The sequence below is a fragment of the Peromyscus eremicus genome, chromosome 13 (assembly GCF_949786415.1).
Source record: "Peromyscus eremicus chromosome 13, PerEre_H2_v1, whole genome shotgun sequence".
In the NCBI taxonomy this organism is placed as follows: Eukaryota; Metazoa; Chordata; class Mammalia; order Rodentia; family Cricetidae; genus Peromyscus; species Peromyscus eremicus.
In genome coordinates, this window is record NC_081429.1 from 18,381,953 (window position 1) to 18,407,332 (window position 25,380).

General features: G+C 40.6%; 1 protein-coding gene across 1 annotated transcript in view; it reads right to left on the reverse strand.

Annotated features, from left to right (window-relative positions):
* Fbxl17 (F-box and leucine rich repeat protein 17) overlaps positions 1–25,380 on the reverse strand; it is a 449,538-nt gene that overhangs the window by 316,511 nt on the left and 107,647 nt on the right. The window contains exon 5 of the mRNA XM_059277888.1: positions 6,316–6,423. Coding sequence (XP_059133871.1) covers positions 6,316–6,423 — 108 coding nt within the window. The remainder of the gene's footprint in view (positions 1–6,315; positions 6,424–25,380) is intronic.

Genomic DNA, 25,380 nt, shown 5'->3' on the forward strand with positions numbered 1-25,380 from the left:
CTGTGAATAATGCTATAATGAGTATGAGAGTGAGAAGATCTCTTCAGCATATTGAATTCAGTTTCTGGATAACTGATCACATGGTACTTTTGATATTTCCTTGAGAAACCTCCATACTCTTTTATGTAATGCTATCCTAATATAAATTACCATCAGTTACATAGAGAGTTCACTTCTGTCCATATATATCTTACTAACACTTGTTATCTTTTAACTTCTCCATAATAACCATTCTAGCAAGTATGGGGTAATATCTCATTACAACTTTAACACACATTTCTCTGATGATTATTAACGATAAATATTAAGCCTTTGGCCATTATGTGTCCTCTTTAAAATATTCACTCAAGTGCTTTACCAGTTTTAAAAACTAGGTTAATCCTTTTCTCATTTTTCAGTTTTTATAAATTTTGGTATTAATCACTATTAAGTGTAGAGTAGGTATTTTTCCAACTCATTTTTTTGTTTGTTTGTTTGAATGTTTTTTGAGACAGGGTTTTTTAGCCCTGGCTGTCCTGGAACTCTCTCTGTAGACCAGGCTGGCCTCAAACTCAGGGTCTCCCCTGTCTCTCTCTCCTGGGTGTTGGGATTAAACGGGTGTGCCACGAGACCCGGCTGAAGCTCTATTCATGACAGGCAGTGACATGTAACATTCTTACCTTGTAAAGTCTTTATCAGATTTTCCTGAGAAGGGAATGGCAGGCTCACTTCTACAGCAGTCATGCTGAATGGGTTTCTTCTCTCTTAAATCCTTGGTGGAATCCACTATGGAACCCACCTACACTTGGAATACTCTTAGCAAAAAGGTTTTTAAGTAAAAATGCAACTTCTTTACAAAGAACTTTTGGTCATCTATGGCCCATTTTTTCTCCTTTCCAGGAACGACAGCCTTGCCTTGCTGACCAGCTGGAACTCAATTCCTGGGTTCTAATGATCCTCTGTCTCATTGACCCAGGTAGCTAGGCTGCCAGCTCATGCTGGATGTGCTTCCTGAGTAAGCTTTGCTACTTTGTGCTTCCAGATAAAGCTTTTCCTCCACAGTGCCCCATTCACATGCACACGTTTATTCCTAATACCACTCTTCCCACTCCTTTGAGGTCTGTGCCACTTGCTACAGGTCTGGATATTGTTACTTTCATCTTCTTTCCCTTTCCAATCAATCAGACTAGATTCTATCTCTGTAATCAAAAAGCCAGCTTTTCCCAAGTCCAGATGTCAGCACGAGGTACAATCTTGGCTGCGTCTAGAACACAGCTTCTCTGTGCTCTCAGGAAACACTTCCCAGAAGATTTCACCTCAGTGATGCTGGGCTCTTCTTAATCACCAATAATTTCTTAGTGCCAGCTGATCAACATCAAGTATCCCAGCAAAGTAAAATTTTACTTTAGTAGTTCCGGTATCTTGTTAATCATAGCTGATTCTTCAGCATCAGCTAACCAGAACCACAGGATCTTAAAATAACAAATGGCCCTAAAGATAGTCTTTAAACTTCCCTCTGAAACTGTGCAAGGCAGGCCTCTATCTTCTGCATTTCTCTCAACATTCTGATCTTCCAAGTTCCTAAAGAGCATCTCACTGAGCTCTCAACACTCAATGGCTCTTCTAGCCAAAGTCCCAAAGTCCTTCCACAGTCCTCCCCAAAACATGGTCAGGTCTGTCACAGCAGGACCCCACTATGCCGGTACCAATTTGTCCTAGTTAGGATTCCTGTTGCTGCAAGGAAACACCATGACCAAGGAGCAAGTTGGGGAGGAATGGCTGACACTTCAGCACTGCTGTTCATGCCTGAAGGAAGCCAGGACAGGAACTCAAACAGGGCAGGATCCCAGAAGCAAGAGCTGATGCAGAGGCCATGGAAGGGGGATGCTTACTGGCTTGCTTCCCATGGCTTGCTTCTCCCATCTTCTTATAGAACCCAGGACCAATTGCCCAGGGATGGCCCCACCCACCATGGGCTGTGCTCTCCCCCACTGATCACTAATTGAGAAAATGCCTTACAGCTGGATCTCAAGGCATTTCCTCAGCTGAGGCTCCTTCCTCTGCTGACACTAGCTTGCGTCAAGTTGACACAAAACCAGCCAGTACAGGTTTCGTTATTGGTTTTCTATTTTGCTAGTTTCTACTTGCATTTTTACCGCTTTCTTTCTTCTGCATACTTGGGATTCCAGGCTGCTATTCTTTCTCATTTCATTAAATGGAAACTGAGCTCACTGGTTAGAGAATGTTCTTCTTTTCTTACGCAGGCATTTAGTTCTGCTCATTTACCTAAGTAATGAGTTAGCAGCATCAGAAGACATCGGAAACACGTGATTTTATTTTCAGTCCAGCTCCTTATTCAGGGACTGTGGGAGGCTGGGTGAGCAGAGGGCCTTCTCCCTGGAGTTCTCTCCACACCAGCACTCCCTCCTGAAATCCGCTGATCCCCTGGACGGTTTGCTCTGTCACCTCACAGAGTTTACTGCTCTCTGTATGCTCCCCTTCCCTGAGCTGCCATCTGGAAATCCTTCGGTCAAGTCCTCTGAGACGATCGCAGCGGGTTTCTGTTATTTTCTCAAATCTCAGGGATCATTGTTCTCTGTTGACTGGTATCCAGAATGAAAAAAAAAAAAAAAAGGACAGGGTCTCTCTACTTAGCCCTGACTGTCCTGGTACTATGTAGACCAGCATGGTCTCAAACTCACAGATATCTGCCCGCCTCTACCTCCCGAGTGTAAGAATTAAAGGCGTGCTCCACCATGAGGTACCTGAAGTATTTTTTTCCTGTATCCTGTCTGTTGAAGGGTTGGTTCCTGCTATGATACTTTAGGGGAAGGATCAAGTGCTGTTTGTGTCATTATAAACCCACAGTGTCTCCATGTTTGATGTGTTTTAATCCCTTTCAGTGAATTCTCTTTTTCTTACTCTAAGCATTTGAACTTAAACCAGCAACAGTCACCTCCTGGGAATTTTAAGGGCTCTGCCATGTTCCTTGAAGCGGCTTTAGCGACAAGTGATAGGGAAGCCCTCGATCTGAGCAGGAGGGGTTAACTGTACACTTTCAGTTCCTGGATTTGTTTTTAAAGGGAGCAAGAGAAAGACACTTCAGATTTATGTCACAAACCCAACTGCTTTGGCAGAGGCCAGTTCTGCTGCAGGAGAATTGCTGGCACTCAAGGTTTACATGGAGCCTCAGGTCTTACCTTAGCTAACTGGACATTTGCAAACACAGTCCAGTTGACCCGGCTTTCTCAACCCGACTCACACTGACATGATAAAGAAGTTTAGGGCCGGGCGGTGGTGGCGCACACCTTTAATCCCAGCACTCAGGAGGCAGAGCCAGGCGGATCTCTGTGAGTTCGAGGCCAGCCTGGGCTACCAAGTGAGTTCCAGGAAAGGCGCAAAGCTACACAGAGAAACCCTGTCTCGAAAAACCAAAAAATAAAAAAATAAATAAAGAAGTTTAGGAAGACAGTTTCCTAAGCGATATTGTTTGACTTTAGCAGACTCATGATTTGTGGAAACAAGAACCATCACAAAGGAAGTTGAGAGCTCAGTTAAGACTGAAATTTCAAAGTGGAACTGAACCAAGGTGGACAGGGTAGTAGGATAACAACAGTCTTCCATTTAGTTCCAATCTTTTGCTCCCTGGCCCTTTGCTTAAGTTAAAGAGTCACGATGACCCAATTTTTATTACTAATGTACTAAAATACTTGACATTTCTTAGTTTTGCTGAGTAGCTTCACAGTCTCCCCACCCCAACAACTTCTAAATCCTTTGATTCTTTAAGGTACAAGAAATTATTAATCTAAGGATAGATCATTTAATCCAAGTGTATGGCTTCCTATACAGAAATTAATGTATAGTGATTTTATGTCATTTACCTTAATTTGTAAAATGCAAAACCATATGTTAAAAGAGACTTTTTAAAATCATGTCAAAAGTAAACATATTTAAGGTGACTACTCTCAACATTGTATTTTACATGTCCCGAATCATTGCATTAAAAATTACATATTATGACAAAGAAAACACAATTTTAAGGGGCACTTGATATACTTACCAATGTTTTATGAATATATTAGTAATTGGTTAAAAACACTACCAGAAGGCAAAGATGTTAAGCGTAAAGCTTTGAGTTTCATAAAACTTGACTTCCACAGCTTTACAAAAGATTGGCATGCTCACAACACAATACCACTTCGCTCTCATTTGAGCCCAAAAAAGTAACCATCACTATACCTCAAGTCACTTTCCATCTAAGTGAATACACTGTATGGAGAACTCTGTGGACTAGCTTTAATAGGAGTCTAGAAGTCTCCACCTGTTAGCAGGCCACACCAAAAGCCCTTGCTATAAACTTCAGAAGAACCTTCCCAGCAAACGAAACTTTCCAGCCATACATTTACTGTAGCTGTTATTTTATCACAGATAATAATTCTTTTAAATACCACCAAACAGAATTTGGAGCCATCTCAAATACTCAGAGAGGACAAAGTCATCTGATAATCTTGTTTTGTCTTTAGTGAGCACAATTTCGAGTGATCATAAAAATCCACAAATGGTGGTTGTAACAGTTGTGCACAATCTGTTCATCCCATGGCATTTCTACATTCAGCATTAGAAGGGACTAGAAAAACATTCATCTCAAGATTTTCAGGCCAAGGTTACAGGGAATGAATAAAAATATGTAGTTACATATGGTCTCGGTTATACTAGATGTTCTGGTAGATCGATAATTGAAAATATAAGCCCATATCTTCTCCTCTAGCTTTAGGCTCTGGTCCTCAGAACACAATTAAGTCTCATCAGTCATTTCAGACACAATATACCTGCAGGCTCTCTTTCTTTAAGATACACTAAATAAGAACGGTGATTTGATTTTTTTTGAACCAAAGTTTGCACTAATTTTCTAGCAATTTTGTATAGAGTAGAATTTCCTTTGATAGTAATAACGACCATTTACTTCACTCCTACTGTGGTCTCAATACTGAGGAAAGCACCTGCCCAATACTGCCTTAGTTAGTAGACTGAAAAGTAATTGGCCTGCTTAAGTTAGTAAGTGGCAGAGCCAAGGACCAAACTGGAGGCGACGAGGGAGCTCTGGCGCCTACTCGCTGCTCCCACCAGCACAGTCTTATGTAACTCAGAAACATTTGTTCTGTTTCCTGAAAGGAAAGTAACGTGACTCACTAAGCGGGAACCTTGAAGAGACCCAACCAGATGAAGCATAAAGAGAGCTTCGATCTTCCCTATTTATTTTATCACTGGGCTGCCATGCAACAGCTTTGTAATCAGTGTGAGAAAAAGCAAAGGACAGGCTATTCTGCTACCAAGTCAAAAGGCAACACCAGCGCTCCTTTTCCAAGCACAGTGTGGTATGGGTTAAAGCTACACAACACGCAAGAAAGGCAGTGCACAGGTATTTTACAGTAACCTCTTTCTCCATCACATGGATGTAAGAATTAGCCCCTAAGTATCACAGGAGGAGAAATGAAAAGCTACCGCAAAGAAGCAAGGACCTTCATCATTTCTAAAATATATTTGTGGTTGTAAGTGAGCTCTGAGGTACCAGGCAAATCTGTGACATACAATCTCTTTTCACTTTATATACTCAGATTAGTCAACGTAATGACCACATTCCCTTTGTAAAGCAAATGCTCCTAAGACACGGTGAGGAAAGAGTAGTTGAAATTCAAAGCATCATCTATACGCAATGCTTCCTAAGTTAAAATTTAAATGACTCCTGTCACATATCAGTTTCATTACCTCATGTTTTTATAAGTATTAGCAATGAAAATGTAAAACAAACTTTTCAAAGTTTATCATTTTAAAATAAGGATTCAATTTCAGAAAAAGTAGCTTGTTTTCTAAAACTGGCTTTTAGTTTATCAAATACTAGCTGATTTCTGTAGTTATCCAACTATTCCTCATCAACTACATTTAGCAATACCAGAAAGCCAGGCACAACCGGAAACTGCCCGTAAGCCCAGCCACTCAGGAGAATGAGGCGGATCCAGAACCTACGATGTCAAGAGCAGCTGGGCCACAGAAGAAGATATGGCTTCAAAACAATGAAGTAAACATAGTGTAACAGGTCTGCATTCCTGCCAGTCCATGGCTAATGCAGGGGGGCCACAAGTTCAAGGGCTTCCTGAGCTACGTATTGAGTTCAAGGCCAGTCGTGCCACTACATAAAAAGCACAAAGACGGCCTGGGATATAGCTCAGTGTTGGAGTGCCTGCCTAGAAATGGGAGGGTGGCTAATGGTGACAGTACTACGGCCCGTCACCTTCGTAATACTCAGAAACATGAGGAAAACGGGGCTGTGGTACTTACTTTGGTGAGGTGAATGACTCCTTTGGAAGTAACTGAACAACCCATGAAGCCGACATACTGGAGTTCAGGGCAGTGCTCGGCAAACGCCTTCACTGACTGGTCTGTCACCTAGGGAAGAAACGTGAAGGAAGTTACTTGAGATGGTATCCCATGAACTCATGATCTGACACCTATCAAAGTCTGCTTCACAGTGGCTCCTTAACCTTTCCAATGGGTCATCTGAATCAGCACACACACACACACTGCAATGTCATCAGTGTGACTAAGAATTACTTCCTTGACCTTACATCCCTTATCCCCGATCTTTTCATCCTTCTTTAGAGAAACAAAAGATACATTGACAACAGCTACTCCAATTCTTGTCCTGTGTCTCTTCCTCTCTCTTCTCCTCACATTTTTATTGACACTATTCCATGCTATAAAATTCACCCTTTAAAGGTTCAGCTCAGTGATTAGTAATATATTTATAAAGCTGGGCAGGATCATCAATACCTAACTCCACACATTCATTCCTACTGTCCTCCCCTGATCACTGCCTTCAGACTGACTTTCACTATACCATATGCTCTCCTAGGTCCCCGAAATACCAGCTATAGAGCTTGGGACTTCTCAGTCTCAGAACAATGTACGTCAACTCCCTGTAAGACTTCCTTGGTGAAAACAGAAAATCTCCTAATGGTCTTCTTTCTCTGGAGAACCCCCATGCGGTGTACACTGACATCCTCTGGGGGACTACTGCAAACTCACAAGTAAAAGGCAGGGAACCCCACAGTCTGTACCTTTAATAAGCCTCAAGTGACTCTCAAGTCATTCAAAAGTCAGAGGCCCCTGTGATGCAAAGAACTTACAGTATTAGTTGTGGATATTTCTAACTAGCTTTCCTTTAAAAATGAAAGGCAGAATGAAACTCCATTTCTGTCTCAATCATCTCGAAAACTTTTCTCCACATATAAAAATTATCTTTCTGTAATTATGTGAACTTTTTCTTTAAAGTTGAACTTTAAAAAAAAAAAAGTCCAAACACATGGTAACACATGAGTACTCTAAATTCACTTTCTTCATCCAAAATGAAACCAAACATGTTTGTTAGATTTCAGACAACAACGACATCCATTGTTTTAACATTAGTTCTAGTATGAATGACTCTTATCTGCATCTTCTTTATGTGCTCAGACAGTGGGAAATAGAAGAATGTGAACAGCATTAATTCTGGAACAATCACAGGAACATTTCCCTAAAGTAATGACATCAACAGCATCCATGGCAAGTCTGATAAAAGATTAATTCTGCCGTCAAAAGTAAAGTATGCTTAAGCATATTAAGACTAAGGGTGCCATTGATAAATTAAAAATGCACTTGCCTTACACTCAGCTTTCTAAATACATTATGTTAACATGGAATACATAAGGCACTAAAATCGCTGGAAGCATCAATGAAACACAACCTTTAATTAAAAACCAAAAAGAAAGGTTACGGGGGTTAAGTACATGGTCAGTAAGTTAAATGCCCTGCTCCATCTCAGACTGGCTTCGAGTCTTTTTCTGAAGAGGTTGGAAAGGAGAGGAACTCAGATAAGGATAAAGAAGACAAGAGAACTCAGATGCCAGGATCCTGAGCTTTTAAAGAGGGAGAGGAATAGTCAAAGTTCTGTTGGTAGGTCTTTCTCTTTTAGCTGAAGCCACTGGACTAAGACAATTGAGATAGACCTCCACCATCAACAGAGCCTGCAGAATGAGAGCAGACTGACGCCCTCAAGTGTAGAAACTCTGATCGGGTACTTTTGTTTTAGAAGACTAATAAAATGACCTTCAAGTCAGAGGTGATCTATTCTCCTACAAAGATCAGCGTCTTAGCTAGGGTTTCTTTGCTGCAACGAAACACCATGACCAAAAAGCAGCTTGGGGAGGAAAGGGTTTTTTGGCTTACACTTCTACATTGTTGTTCATCACTGAAGGAAGTCAGGACAGGAACTCAAATAGGGCAGGAACCTGGAGGCAGGAACTGATACAAGGGTGTTGCTTACTGGCTTGCTCCACATGCCTTGCTCAATCTGCTTCCTTACAGAACCCAGGACCACCAGACCAGGAATGGCACCACCCACCAAGGACTGGGCCCTCCTCCATTGATCACAAATTGTGAAAATGCCTTACAGCTGGATCTCATGGAGGCATTTCCTCAACTGAGGCTCCTTCCTCTCTGATGACTTCAGTTTGTGTCAAGGTGACACACCTGACCATGTTTCTGGGAGGATTGTGGAAGGACTTTGGAATTTTCGGACCAGAAGAACCATTGAGTGTTAAGAGTTCTGTAAAATGTTCTGTGAGAGATTGAAAGATAAAAATATTGAGAGCAGTGAAAAGGAACCCAACCCCTTTCAGAAGATGGTGAGTGGATCCCAGCCATTGGGCAGTTGGAATTTGGTTTTGGTTTTTATTTGATTGTGACTGTGCCCTGATTTTTTTCCTCTTGAAATAAGAAAGAGTTTTACTGGAGCCCACAGGTGAAGAGACTTTGAATTTTAAAAGGCTGAATTTTAAGAGATTGGCTATTTTAAAGGGACTGAAATTTTATTGTGCTCGAATTTTGTAAAAATGGTGGGACTTTTAAAATTATTTATGATTTTATAATGTGAGATCTTGGGAATGAATAATTAAGGAAGGGATGTTGCTTAATTGTGATGTGTTTGTGTGTCAAGTTAACAGGGGGTCAGCTGTACTGGCTGGTTTTGTGTGTGAACTTGACCCAAGCTAGAGTCATCAGAGAGAAAAGAGGCTCAGTTGAGGAAATGCCCCCCAGGAGATCCAGCTGTAAGGCATTTTCTCAATTAGTGATCAATAGAGCAGGGCCCAGCCCATGATGGGTGGTGCCATCCTGGGATGGTGGTCCTATAACGCACTCCCCACCCCCGCAAAAAAAGCAGGTTGAGCAAGGAATGTGGAGCAAGTCAGTAAGCAGCACCCCTCCATGGCCTCTGCATCACTCCTGCCTCCAGGATCCTGCCCTGTTTGAGTTCCTGTCCTGATTTCCTTCAGTGCTGAACAGCAATGCTGGAGTGTAAGCCTCATAAACCCTTTCCTCTCCAACTTGCTTTTGGGTCATGGTGTTTCATTGCAGCAACAGAAACCCTAACTCACAGTCAGTGAGTGGCCTGGGGCAGAAGTTCTGCCATAAACCCAAGTATAGATTATAGGAAGGGAAGTATTCGTGGGTCTCAGCTTCTCTAGAACCCTCAAGTCTGGATGCTTAGTTTTAAATCTCACATGGACGTCCCATCCCTTTGGGTCACTTCTCTGTATTATGTCTATCTCCCTACAGAGAAAACAATGGTCCTTACTTCACAGAGTAAAATATGAGCGCAAAGACAATGCAAGTAAAATGCTTTGAACAGTGAGAAATCCTAATTTCTCACTAGCTGTTAACTAGCATCATCACTCCTGATCACATTTCTTCTGTCATGTGATTCACAGCCAGAACTAAGGAGTAATAATTCAAAACCTGCAGAACTAAAGGATGCTACTTTATTCCTCCACTCTCTCTGGAGATCCCAGTCTCCGTCTGGGAGCACTAGATTACAAGTGGAACTGGGAGGTAACGGTGACGGAGACAAGTGAAAATCCGCTGCTGTCAACTCAGCAACACACCAGACTCAGAGGGGACTCCTGGTTCCCTGGCTAGAGACCTGTATCGTTTTATTTTAAAAGAGCCTCCAGAGAGTCCGATGTTCAGGTTCTGGTTAACGATGTCAAATGGACCTTCAACGAGGTCTGGTTCTTCTGACCAGTCTTATTGCGTCATCCTCATCTTGGAATTTGCTCAAACTGCAGAACCTGGGTCATGCTAACTACATGCTAAATCCCATTATGCACTTAATCCACTCTTCAGGTGACTATCATGTACCTTACACCTTGAGAAAAACTGCCCAGGGGATGAAGATTATCTTTGGGGCTTAGAAGACAAAAAACTGAATAGCTATGTCCTAACTCACAGAAGATGGTGGATTTTTAAAATAACATATTGAGGTACAATTTCCCCATTTTAAAAGTAAATTCCTGGCATGAAAACACCAAGAAACTTACTTTTTTTCACTGTATAATTCCAAAATGCATCACTGTGCTAAATGAATGCACTTGTTTTAAAAGATAAAACCGTACAACTAAGTATAGGTCCTATCATTTTAACAAGATAATACCATTATGCAGCCAATCCTCTTTACTCCTTTTGGGCCCATACAGGTCAAGCTCTGCTCCAGGCCCATACTCTGGTAAGTACTGCCAACACATTTTCTATCTTTAGACCTCTGCCTCATCTAGAAACCTTTCTATGAGTCCATCCGAGGTAGCCTTTTGTGTAATTGGTTTCCTATGAAAATGTTTTTGAGATTTATCCATATATGTGTGTATATACATTTGTATTTCAGTAGAATTGTCACTGCTGTATAGAATTCCACTATATACAGTACATTTGACCAGGTGATAAATATGTGAAATCCTTTCTAATTTAGGGTTTTGAAAGATGATGTCTCTTACATAAAAGTCTTTATATGGAACTTTATTTTTATTTGAGTAAATGTCTCTGAGTAGAACTGATAACTCAGTACATGTCTGATTCTTATCAGTTAAAGAATTAGATTGTCTTACTAAGTTGAAGGAGATTTTACATTTTCTATATACAAATCATTTCTAAGCTATGCCCTGTCTTTTCATTTTCTTAATGATGGTATCTCTAATATCAAGGTCCATGGTGTTCTTTGCATTAATATTTATGCCAGGTGTGCAGTAAGGATAAGGGTTCACTTTTAATATAAGTCTATCCAATTTTCTCAGCATCCTTTGTCAAAATCACTACACATCACTAAGGAATTTTAAGTTTCCTACCTGTGATTCATTTATTTGGAGAAGACAGACTGGAAAAGCAAGGTGGAGAGTGAGAATTAGTGTACAAACACAGGCATGACTCTGGGTTGTGGAAGCATGAAGTCAGTTTGCAAATCAGATGCCGAGCTTTGAGTCAAAGCTATTGTTGAGAACAAGGGGGAAGATGCCAGACTCAGCGCGATTCACCTAACACAGGGAGAACATGATTGGCCTCCTTAACCGGACATGCTAACCAAGTAAGCTAAAAAGGACAAGGGTTCATTCGGTCTCCATCGAGAAAGCGCTGCTGCTAACAATGTCTGCTGCGTCCTCTTGAGTCAAGAGGACCATGAACAAATATAACCATATGCAAAGATGCTGGCAGGGCTTCAGTTCAGAACCCTAAAGGGACTTTGTCTAACTGCTAACCTTGAAACCAGAAACGCAGGGTTAACGTGAACAAAGGAAGGCAGTGATGTTTCTCACGAATTCTTAAGGGGTACACTTAATCAGAAATCGCTCTGAGGATGGTTTTTGTGAGTTCTGGTCTGAAATCTTGGCTGCTGCGGGGGAGCCCCATCAGAAGACAAAAGTAATGGGTTTACATAATCTTGAGGAGACAACTAGACTAGCCAGTGTGGCAGAAATGGCCTCGTGTGACTAAAATTTCCCTGGCTTGCAGTGGAGGGTCACTAATTCCACCAACGTGGTCTTAGATCGTAGACTGCTTCTAAACTTAGAGATTCGGTTTCTGGTCACAGCTCACACTCAGTTGGGGTTTGGGACACTCAAAGCCAGTGGGTTAAAAGATATCGTAGACACAAACAGCTATATTTACTGAGACTCAGTGTATGCCAAGCCAAGTTTCCTTTCCGCATCATCTAGGATCCTGATTATAGCCTCAGGCGGCAGTTCCCCAGTCAGAAGGCAATGAAAACAAGCCTAAAGCAACTGACTTCCCAACAAAACAACTAGACTGGCCTTCTGGTCTGTGTGGGAGCTGAGGATGAGACCCACACACGGGAGACCAGCGTCTCACCAGGAGCTAAGCTCTCGGCCTTCCCAAGGGATAGCTTTAAACAGTCTTTTGAGTGCTGAAGTCAGAATCTGTTCATATACAAATTAATATGTGATCCCACTCATAGGGCTAACCTCACTCAAAACTGAGAATGAATTCAAGCCCCACCTCGCCCACCCTGGGCCATCTACCCCAGAAGCATGGTGGATCAGCATGCTAAGGAACTTCCAGACATGCTCTATCCTTTAGTTAACATTTGCAACCCATACAGATGACACAGATGTGTTATAGATTCTGTGAGGCTTGTATACTCTTCAAGCAACCACATCTTCCCCACACAAGCAGGATGCTTAGTAGAGGGCTGGGGTAGTCTAATCCAAAGGAACAGGGAAGCTGAATATGCAGCAAGTTATAAAACAAAACAGGAAAGGCAGAGAGTGGACTCTGAGGAAGGCACTTATATCTAAAAAGGCTCAAAATCATAAAAGGGAAATGACCTCTGAGTTACTGCAGACCCAGAAAGAAAAACAGCCTGTGGTTACATTAGTGACTTTTCTGACGCTATGTTAACACACAATGACCAAAGTGGCTTTGGAAAGAAGAGTTTATTTTGGCTTATGGTTCTAAAAGCCCAACATGGCAAGAAACAGCAGGCAGCAGGCAGGGTAGCATGTGCAGGAGGCTGAGATGTCACATCTTCAACAGAAAATATGAAGAAGAGGGAGAACAAACTAGATGGACTCTATGAACTCGCAGACACCCAGTGCAAGCAAGGCTGCATCTCCTGAATCTCCCCCAAACAGCACTACCAATCGGGGACCAAGTGTACAAATAACTGAGCAGGTGGGGGAACCTTCTCATTCAAACCATAAGTATTAACTCTAAAAAAGTGGGAAAATCGGCCGGGCGGTGGTGGCGCACGTCTTTAATCCCAGCACTCGGGAGGCAGAGCCAGGCGGATCTCTGTGAGTTCAAGGCCAGCCTGGGCTACCAAGTGAGTCCCAGGAAAGGCGCAAAGCTACACAGAGAAACCCTGTCTCGAAAAACCAAAAAAAAAAAAAGTGGGAAAATCTTTAGACATTTATATATAGCTGCCATAGAGTTACTCTGCGAAATCCTAAATGAGGGTACCAAATAATAAATAGTGTTTCTTGCCCTTGATAAGAAAACTAAAAGAAATAAGATTTAGGGGACCTCACCCTCCTCCTAAAATTTCAGTCCAGATACACAATTATGGAAGTTCTCCAAATTATAATTATTGAGTCAATATAAACACAGTCCCATGAATGAATCAAACAGATATGTTTAACTAGATATTAATACTGAATACTAATACTGAAGATGGCCTTGATTCTATACTGGGATTATTTCTGTCTGCTCTACTGCACCCAGTGTAATCCAAAATATACCACCCCCCTCCTCTGAACACCTTCAATAGTCTACATATAGGACCCTGTACTGCAACTCACAGCCCTACCAACCTAACCTTCACAAATCAAGCCCCAGTGATCTTTCAAAACCACAAATCAAATCAATCCACTTGCTATTGAAAATCTTCCAATGACACCAATTGCTCTTAGAATAAAATCCAAATATTTTCTGTGATATACAAGGCCCTGAATAATCTGACTCCCCCGTCTTTTCTACCTCATTTTAATCCAATATCCTATCTCTGTACCTATATGAATACATCACATCTACACAATTCACTACTCTATCCTCCATGCACGCCTTTGATTCCAGCACTCAGGAAGCAGTGGCAAGCAAATCTCAGAGTTCAAGGCCAGCTTGGGCTACAGCATGAGTTCCGTGACAGCCAGGGCTACAGAGAAAAACCCTGTCTCAAAAAAACCAGAAAAAGAAAAAAGAAAAATTATTTTATAGATACTTTAATAGAAGCAGATTTCTTCTAAGCCACGATTAAGAGCACGGCATTTCCTGCCATAGGTGTCAGGTCCTAATCTATATGTCGAGAACAGGACAAACAATTGAGTACAGAGCTTATGATCCTGAATGGCGAAAAACACGAAGCACTGATTCCCGGTGTGATATCCCCACTGCACTAAGATCACCAAGTCAGTAGTCAGTGATTCAGTGATTTCTTCATCTCCCATAATTATGTAGTGGATGCAGAAAGAGTCAAGAACATGACTAAAATCATACACATTGTTCCTCTCAAACATTTTAGTTGTACAAATGATAACACTTCAGAGAAGAGCTATCACAAGTGTCACTTTTCCATAGCATGAAAAATCAAAGACCTTTTAACATAGTCCCTAATATAATTTTTAAATTAATGCTATGCAATTACTTCATCAAGCAAATAAAAACATCACAAAACAGTGAAATTTTATCTTTTAATTTAATTAAACAATTTGAATGTACAAAAGTAAACAAAATTACAAATGCACCTCCATTTACTAATCTTCTAACTTTGGTAATTATTAATTTGTAGGCAATGGTATTTCACACACAGCCCTCATACATGTACAAAATATCATATTTATCTGTACATATCTCTTTATAGCAACACTAATTTGCCATCGACACTCATGTGTGATAATATGACCTGTGTTCAATTTTGAGGGAAATAATCTAACACAGTGATTGATAAATCTCATTTAAAATTTACCAAAATTTAAAAAAAGGACCCTTAGCAAGGGCATTGGAATTCATAATGCATCATTTACTAAAAGTTTAGAATTTCATTACTGTGCAATGAAAATGTGATTATTTGACCTTCCATATTTTAACACATTCTATCTTATTTAATTATTAGTCTCTCTACTGAAACATTGGGTTGGCTGACTTTTAAAAGCCTATAAATTCCACGTTAAAGAATTATAAAAGTGAAGACTCTGGTCTCTTTCTAGTGGCGTAGGGATCTATCCGTCCTGATTTTTAAAAAATCTTTACATTGAGTGTAACTGAACTACTTTCTTTCCATTTCCTAAGTATCTTTGACTAACACTGTTTTAGTTAACCAAAAGTTAATACTTGTATGGCATAAATTAGAGAGCTAGATTATTCTGGGTGTGTTCCAACTTTAACTCCTGAAATGGGCGTTCTGAAATATAATCTATGAATGCAGCCATAAGGTACACACAGCAGGAAGAATTACAAGTACTTGAAAACAGACACATACACTCGAACATTAGCCTTGGAAATCAAAAGGCAGGAACAAGTTCCATTTGATATGAATAAGCAAAAAGCTCAAGTAACTGCAAATAGTTCTGTGGTACATCACAGGAACATGCTTTAATTATATGAAAGCAAAGGACTCTTACTCTATACTGTAGAACTTTATTTCATTTTTAAATAAAACCTTTAAGTTAACAGATACACTCAGAGAAGTCATTTCAAAAAGAAAAAGCTCATGAGCATGACAGAACGTTAAATTAAATCCACCATGCAGGTCACTTACAAAGCTGGGTTGTCTGTAAGAAAACAGGAAATGTGGTTCATACAACTTGAACTCTGCATCATCCACCTCTGAATGGGCTTCTTCCTGAAGCGTAGAGGGAAGGCCGAAGTACAGAGCAAAGCCGTCTAAACGGCAGCAGAGCTAATGAGACTTCTACAGGGATGCTAAAATTCAGACAGCAAAAGGCAGGCAGGGTACTGAGACTTCCCAGCTGTCCATGCTTCATTTCTTGACGTGCACCTACAATCTCTGCCTGGCTCTGGCCTCTGTGGCCCACATTTTCCTCCTCACCTTCCCTTACCCTGTCCCCTCCCGCTTCCTTCAGTCACCATGTCCTTCCCCAGGGCTTGGCTACTCCATGTGGTCCTCACAAATCCTTCTGCCCACTATACACTCTCCTTTAACTGACTGTTCATGAAACAGAAAAGAAATCCATTTAAAAAGATTTCTGTTATTAATTGAAAATACTGGCACTTTCCAATAAAGTTTTAATTATAAATAAATAAATAAATAAATAAATAAATAGAATAGAATAGAATAGAATAGAATAGAATAGAATAGAATAGAATAGAATAGAATAGTGACAAAGCTACTTATCCCAAAAAGAAATTTAAGATTATATGACTTTAGCCGGGCAGTGGTGGTGCACACCTTTAATCCCAGCACTCGGGAGGCAGAGGCAGGCGGATCTCTGCGAGTTTGAGGCCAGCCTGATCTATAGAGAGAGATCCAGGAAAGGTGCAAAGCTACACAGAGAAACCCTGTCTTAAAAAAAAAAAAAAAAAAAAAAAAAGATTATGTAACTTTAGCAACATTACTGGAATCAGACTGCCTAGGTTATAATCCAGCCCCAACTCTTACTATCGATGGACCCTTAAGGAAGTTATTCAGTATCTGGAGAAAAAGTGTAAAGCTGAGATACAAAACCAAAGGGAAACGCAGGAGCACAACCTTCAAGAGTCACCTGAGCTATGACAATATCTAGAGTAGACTTTAATATTTCAGCAGGGAAAAATGCTGCCCAGGATGGATAAAATCTAACTGAGGTATAAAGCCCTAATAATCTATGTTTTAATCATAAATGAAAGGCAATAATCACTTGCTTAAAAAAATAATACACACAATCTGGTGTATGAATACAGAACATTTCTTACATATTCATGTTAACATTCTTTAAACAAGGAAACCCATCATCAAAAACAAAATTTAAATTAGGTTATTCATTTTTCATCATGTCAGACAAATACATTCACAGCTCACTAAAAGTTCTTTCGTACATTTTAAACAGCTTCTGAAATCTTACCTACTTTAAGTAAGGTGCCAACAAGAAGAGAGAGAGGTTTTGCCCAAGCCAATATGATCAGCATATACACCCTCCCTCCTGCAAGAAAGCCAACTATAAAAAATGGAGGAGTTTTTGTGCATCTGACTACAACAACAAAAAAGTATTGTGCAAGATTCTCACATTTTACATATTAGAGACCCAGGATGGACAAAGATCATGATATCCACATCCCTGGGATGGGAGGCCAAGATTTACAGCTTCCTTATGACACTGTGCTCCCAAGTCCAACCGCACAGGGACTGGTAGCACAGGCCCAGCAAACAATACGAACTCCATAAACACCTAGTGAAAATGCAAAGGAATGAATCATTCCAGGCAAAGCAGTCAATGGAAACACTGTATCACGGAAGCCAAACAGACTAATGCAATTCAGAATTAATGCCATTAAGAAAAATGGAGGATTTGGGTGCCTGCTTGTCAAGCATGGTGCTAGATTCTATTCATGTATGTTTATTTATACAACAGTGTAGCAGTCTTAAAGAACTATACACACTTTGACACAGGAGGACGTTTAGGGACTCCTCAGGAGTATGCTAAGCAAAGCAGCAGAGATTTGCACATTGCAATGTTCACTGCAATATGACTTACAGTAACAATGCTCTGAAACAGGACACAGCCAAACAATGGTGTATGTGGCCAAAAGGCTATTTACTAAAAATATTTATTGACGTGCAAAAATAAATGCAACTTAAGCTATGATATTAAAAGGTGTATAAATATGGCTCCATTCGTCAGGTGGAATATTAAAAACCCCTTCGCAGTGCGGCTGCAGAGCTGCTCCAACTTCCTGCTTGCCTTCTGCTCCTGTTCCACAGAGCTCTACAGTAGTGGTTAATGCCTGCCTCCTCTCTAGAGGTTCCGGATTGAAATCAAGACCCTTACACATGAAAGGCAGACACTCTACAGCGAAGCCAACCCAGCCCTCTTCTGACATTCCATTTTGGACAGAGCCTCAACACACTTTCTTAGGCTGGCCTTGAACTTACTCTAGCTCAGAAAGGCCTTCAACTTGTAATCCTCCTGTTTCAGCCTCAAAGTAGCCATGATTACACACTTGCATCAGCTTTTGCACTTACAGTCATAGAAAACAATTTAAAAAAAAAATGCATGGCAGAAAACATTTTCAAATTTACCTCCTCTTATAGCCTGAATAGCTTCTATCAACCCTTACAAAATAAAATGGAAATGTTTTGTAAATTAAGAGATTATTCAGGTTCTAAATACTAAATAAAAATCAGTACTTGGTCTTTAAAACAAAAAAGCTTCTATAAACCACAGGGAAAGAACATTATTAAAAAACAGTACACGTGAATTCTGTATCAGTAACAAGCCAAAAAAAAAAAAAAACCTACCAAAAAACAAAAACAAAAAGTATTTTTAAAAAATCCTTTATTTCATAAATATTGAAAAACTGTAAAGTTTTCCTTAAAAATTAAAGAATAAGCACAATGCCATGTTGAATTAATTTGCTAGTTTGAAATAAAAACATGAATACACATAGGTGGGATGCAAAACACAGTCATCTAGTTAGAACCTGTTATTAAAAGGTATTTCCGGGTGTGTGAATAGGAGACATGGAACTGAGCACCTCCCTCAGCGGCATGGTGAGAATAACCCTGCACTGCACAGCTGCTCTTCGTGCCGGGCTGAAGATAATACACATCAGACCCACTGACTTCCGGCTGGTGATCTAATCAGGAAGCTAGATTGCCCGTTAGCCTGTCTCCTAGAGACTGCACCTCTAAATTCCTTCCAGTCATTTCTGAGGTACCACCTTACTCCTGCTCAGTGTCCATCTTTTGGTTGCTATCCTCTACTTGATCTGGCTCCAGGATACCCGACTGTAACACCAGAGCCACGCGATGTCTTTTTCAGTCTCTCAGAACTCCTCCAAGGTCATGGGGTAACATCCTACTGCAACCGGACCCTCCAGCCTTTCGACGCCAGAGTGCTTCCGATGTATGCCTATGCCTTCCTTCTCAAGTCTCCATCAGACTTCTTCACCTGAAACTCAAAGCCTGTGCTGGGGCCTGCCTACCACTTGCAAATGAATGCCTGTCTCTCTTACACACACATTTTTCAGTTCTAACCACAAAAATTAAAACTCAAGAGAAGGGATTGAACACAAGGGCGAAGGAAGACAGATATCATTCAATTTGCACTTTCCCCTATAAACACACACATATACACACTTCCTCCTTGTGTTTTCAAAATATGTACACTAGAAACTGGCAAACACTATACACAGAGAAGGGCCCAATTGCTCATGTGTTCGGAGCCTTACATTTCCTGCCTCCGGTTTAATGAGAAGTAGCAGGACCTTTAAGAGGTGGAAATTAGGGCAAGGAAGTTGAAAAAAGGGAGTATGGCTTGGAAGTGATATCAAAATCCTGGTCCCTTCCTGCCTCCACCACACCATCTACAACATGAACAGCTTCTTCAGCCATGTACTCCCACCATCATGGACAACTTGCCCAAGCCCCAAAGCAACAAGGTCAAACATCACGGGAATGAAAGACTCTCCTAATGATCATGTTACACCCACAGGGCAGTGCCTTGTTCAACCCCCACCGGGGAAGCTGCCTCTTACAGTTGATGGGAATGAATACAGAAACCCCCAACTGGAGAATATGCTGAGATTGGGAGACTTAAAGTCACTCAAGTCTTAAATGGGATATCTTTGTCAAACCCCTCCCCTCAAGATCCAGGGAACCTATGTGGAAAAGGTAGCAGAAAGACTGTAAGAGCCAGAGGTAATGAATAACTCCAAGGAAACAGTATCCTCCAGACACAACAGGACTGGGGCACACAGGAACTCATAGAAATAAGCCTGCACAGGTTCAAACCAGACAGGGTCCCAGCCCTGAGAAGGGCAAGCAGACAAGCTCCCATACCCCTAACCAAAGAGCTACCTACTGACAAAGGGAAACACAGTTTTCTCCACTGGAGTGTCACTGGGTGTAACAAACACATGTGGGAGCAGGCCCTGTGCCGAGAGCAGATGACCAACACAAAACAAATACAACTGTATTTTGTAGACTTTGTTCTAGTTTGCTTTGTTCGCACATTTTTAGCTTTTTGGTCTTTTGCTTATTCATTTTGATTTCTGGGTTTTTTGGGGGGAGGAGTCTTTGTGTGTGCATTTCTTTTTTGTTTTTTGTTTGTTTCTTCTATCAATGAAAAAAATTAAAAAGAAAAGAATTAGTTGTGGCCAATCAGAGGGTAGTCCCAAGTTACAGAAACAGAGACTTAGAAAGATCAACCCAAGCTTGGAGGGCCGGTAAGAGCATGGAAAAAGACGAAAGAGTAAGACAGTTCCAAGGGTGCAAATTTATCAATTGGATGCTTTTAAATTTATAAATCAAAACTTGATACCCAAGCTTCATGAACAATATTTGAGACATTTCCACTTTTGCTTGAAGCACTTTTATTGACTTTTAAACTTCCTGGCTCTTAGGGTTGACAGCATGTAACTTCCTGATGCTAGTGTCCCAACTATTATCAGGTTTATCATTCAAATGGCACTTGCAGATCCAAGACAAGAAGTACTGCTCTATTGCCCTGAGTAACATTAAATGCCGTGACATTATTATTTATAAAATGCTGATTCTGACCCCTAGCTAGATAGAGCAAAGTTTCCTAGGGACCACTTCTGGGCTCATTCGTGTGTACAGACTGTGCCTGCTCAAGCAACAAAACGTAGCCAGAGAATGGGCAGCAGCTCCTGTGGGGCTTCCCATCACGGTTAAGAAAAGACAATCAAGAGACATCAACGCCTACATATCACAGGTATTGGAATTATCTGATAAAATTTTTAAAGCACCACTATATAAACTACTCAGCAAACAGGTACAGACATGCTTGAGGTAATGGAAAAGTAAATGTCCTCAGTAAAGCAATGGATATTAACAGAAAAAGCAAATGGAAACATTAGACTAAGAAAAGAATAATCACTAACCAAAATGGAAGTCACTGGTTGTTCTACATGGTGGTTCTCAACCTTCCTAATGCTGCAACCCTTTAACACAGTTCTTCGTGTGTGGTGACCCCCAACCATAAAATTATTCTCGTTGCTACTTCATAACTGCAGTTTTGCTACCATTGTGAATTTTAATGTAAATATCTGTTTTTCCTGATGGTCTTATGCAACCCCTGTAAAAGGGTGTGTCAACCCCCAGAGGGTCGTGACCTACAGGTTGAGAACCACTGTTCTAAACAATGAAGGCAACTCAGAGGGAAAAAACCCATGGATGATAGAGACCCAAACATAGCCCTAGACACATATAGTGCTATGATTGAAGCTTTCAATTCTTGCCTTGAGAATTTTAGAATGCATACAGTATCTAAATCGATATTCAAAGAAACAACAGCAGAAATTTTCCCATTTGATAAGTGATATGAACCTGCAAATTAGGTCAGTAGCTCCCAAAAGGATAGATCCACAGAAATACACATTAAGCTATCACGTAATGAGTTCCCAAAAACTAAAACTAAAACATCCTGAAAGCAGTAATATTTCTCTGCCAATGAGAAGGATAATTTGAATGACATTTTTTTGTCAGCATCACGAGAGTAGGGTGGTACTTTTAAATACCTTCAAAGTATTAAAGCAATTTAAATTTTCAAGCCAAAATTCTAAATCTAGCAAAAATACACTCCAGGAGTAGCAGGAAATTAAGATGTATACTGATGAAGAATAACTTACAGAATTTCTTAGCCTGCCTGCCTGCCTGCCAGAAAAGAACAAAGGGAAGTTCTTAAAAGAGGAAAGGACAAGGAAGACTCTCGGGAAACTCAGAAGGAGCAACAGGCAATGCAGGGAGATGGGCAACCCAATGGCTCCACTTCTACCTGCAGGTTTCCTAAAACACCTTCACAACATTCAAACCAAGAACAGGGTAGGACACGCAAAGCTAGATGCGGGTGGTGGTTAAAGCTCCTTTACCCACTTCCTTCTTTTTTAGTCAGCCGGCCAGAGGATGGTCAAAGCAATGGTGCCTCGGCCCGGAGACCTCTCCAATGCCTCTGACCATGCGCTACATTGATCAGACATCCCTTATCCCACTACAGCTTTAATAAAGGGGGGGGGGGATTATTGCCTTCTGCCTATGGGGTGGATAAAGGAGTAGCTAAGAATGCATCTGGCTAATCCACCTCTGCACATGAGTTTTAATCATGGAGCAAGAGATGGTTAAAAAGAAAGTTCTTTATGATCTGGCCAAACACAACTAAACAAACTTCTCTATTCTGTGCCAATGTGTTTATACACAACTATAGTCAGTGTTCCATACATCACCATGCAGACTTTAGAGTAAGTCTTGCTCTATCACCAGTGACAGGACTCTGTACCTCTTTGCGCCTCCTGAGTATAGATTCAGGAATGTTATCTAGCTTCAGATCATAGTCCTAGATTCCAAGCAAGACGCCATGAGGAACACTGTAATTCTGAGAATAAAAGAAATGTGACCTTAGTCTCATGAGCATGCTATCAGGAGCCTGCGAGTCACCATTATTCTTGTTTTACTAATAAAATACAGAGGCAGACAAGGCCCCATTGGGGACCACTGCATTAGGGCAGAGAAGTAAACAGTGAATGAAGGCACTGTACAGCTGTTGAGAGGAGCGAGCTGGCACTTCCCTGCTACGTTTACAAAGCATGTTTTTTGGCATGCAAGCAAGGAATGACCTTATTATTTTTTAAGAACTGTTTCATATCCAAGAGCCCATATAAATCCTTCAAAGGTTTTTTTTAAAGGTTTAAAAGCCAGGGAATTTAGATGTTTCAGCACCATTAAGGCTAACCTTGGCACTGCAACTGCTACCAATCAATTTTTTTCCTTCTAGAAAGAATGCATAATTTTGATGAATGCTATTGCAAATTACACACTGGAAACATAATTTTTCATCTGAATGGGGCCAATGTCTCTTGGCACGCTTGTCACCATCACAATATGACTGCTAATCTTCAGATACAGTTATTAACAACTTCAGGAAAGCATTCCGAAGACCAAGTCTCCTTTTAAGGTCAATGATTGCCAGTTAATGACCAATTGGTTCTAACCATTGCTGTCCTGACCTTTACAACATGTTTTAAAATACAAAACAATAAACAACTATTAATAATGATCTATTTGGAAGAGTGGTTTTCAGTGACCATCTATGCTCACTGAAAACATAACTGTTTTGTGTTCACAGAATCACTCAGTCAGCTGCTGATTTTCACTTGTTTTCTCTTGCAGCTGCTGGTATTTGATCATTAAAATGGAAATAAGGGTGGAGGGTGAGGAGACTGAAAATCCGAGATGAGCTCTGTTGGCACTGAGCAGCTAAAATGCTAGTGAAACATGTACTGGGGTAGATAACAGGGCACTAGAAGGCACAGGATGAAAACTAAAGACCGTCATTTTCACTCCCAAAGGCCCTCAAAATGCTCAGTGAAGACGCTTCACATAGTTTATTGATCTGTTTAGTTTCCTTCTGATTTTATGCAACAGATTTATACTTGACGTGTTGTTTGAAATTAGTTCTTCATTTACAGTAATCTCGAGTCCCTTCCACAATAGCATGCATAGTTTATCTTATTTACTTAATAGCTGCACAGTATTCTAATCTGAAAATAGAAATTTATTTAATTACTCCTGTGTTGAGGCCTATTTCAGTCATCTATCATTTGTATTGTTTATTTTGCTCTTATATTGCAAGCAATGCTCCTGTGGACATCCTGGAAACAACTTTTGTAAAAAGGATACCAGGTAACTACAATAATTCTCTGTAGTCTGACTTGTGTAAGAGGACACTGGCTTTTAGTGACATTTTGTTAGACTATGATTGGAGTGACTGAGACAGACGCTAGAGACAGAAACTCCTTGGCAATGCCCAGAACCACGTACAGGGAAACATATATCAAAAATGCTCACACGTGAACCTGTTTCTTTACTGATAAAAGGGTAAAACTCTGATTTCTTTGCTCAGAAACGGTTTTTAAATTTACTCTGATTTTCCTATTTAGTTACCATAGAAAAATCAAGTCTGGTTCATTTATGCAGGGCCTGGCACACAACAGCTACAAACTTAACACCTGTCTCCAGTAAATGAATCAAACAGCAGATTACTAGACTGAACTGTTGCGTAGACAGACTGTTATTATGACAAACTCTAATGCTGCTTTACAAAAGTCACAAGATTCCTGAACCTGAGCCAAAAGAAGCTGGCAACACCACAGGGCGAGCAAGTCACACAAGAGGAGCACAGCACGGAGGAGTCAGTCTCCTAGAGGCACAATCACAGACCATTTTCTAGGGTGTTCTGCCTAATATACATATCTCCACATTCTAGAAAGTTTTACAAAACTGAACAATTCTATCAATGCCTTTTTATGTTTTCTAGGCTTTTCTTCTTCTTCTTCTTCTTCACATATTTGGGTTGCAAACCATCTTATAATCACCCTTTATCTTTTTGTCTGACATCATGTGAACGAGATATAAGCATATTTTCATAAATTTTAACCACTCCCAATACATCACCTAGTAGCTTACTTATTAGCTTTGTGGTATATTTTACACAGTTGCAATGCATGGCTATAACCTTGCATCTGTTTGAAGACATCGAGAGCACTCTCTATAAAATATGTATGTGTGCACACACCTAGAAAGTGGAGTTGTGAAGGTTAAGCTCTGGAAGGACACAGAGCTGTTTGAACACAAACTGTCATGGGCACTTAAGACAGTGATGTGGCAGTGGAGATATCTGAACTTCCTCCTCCCGAAGCTCCCTTCGCTCTTGTTATTTACCCGGGGGAGAAACTGTTGGAGTATCCAGTAGAAAACTGGCTGAGATAGAGTGTACCGGGAGCACGGGAGCTACAATTGTACTCGTGACCACAGAACATCCAAAGTGCCAAATCAAAGCAGCGATAGCTTTGTTAAATACAGTACTATGGTTACAGGAATCAATTTTGACAAACCAGAATACTAAAGGATCATTATTTAGTTTCCTCTATAGTATTTCTAAGACACAAAATTAAGAAAACCAAGTACAAGCACAGTAATATATTTAGTGTGGATGCAGCAACCAATTGTTTTCTGAAAGTTGACAATGTACAGACATGCCTGAGGATTCAACAGCACTTAAATATAATCTACCACACAGAGAAAAACACAGGATGCTGACATAAGACCATACCTGATTTTAACTCAAAGGTTAAAGGTCACATAAGCCACTCTAGAACAGAAGACAGTGTTATAGACATAAAGTTGTCCTGACCACAGAGAACCAAGAACTGTTCCATCATTTAAAAACTCCCAAATTATCGTTGTGCGTGGCAAATCTGGACTGAGGCAGAGTAGAAAGGAATGGAAAATTAGAAGAATATGGGAAAGGAAAGGAGGCCTTCACTCTAGAGTCTGGCTGAAGCTCTCAACAGCTG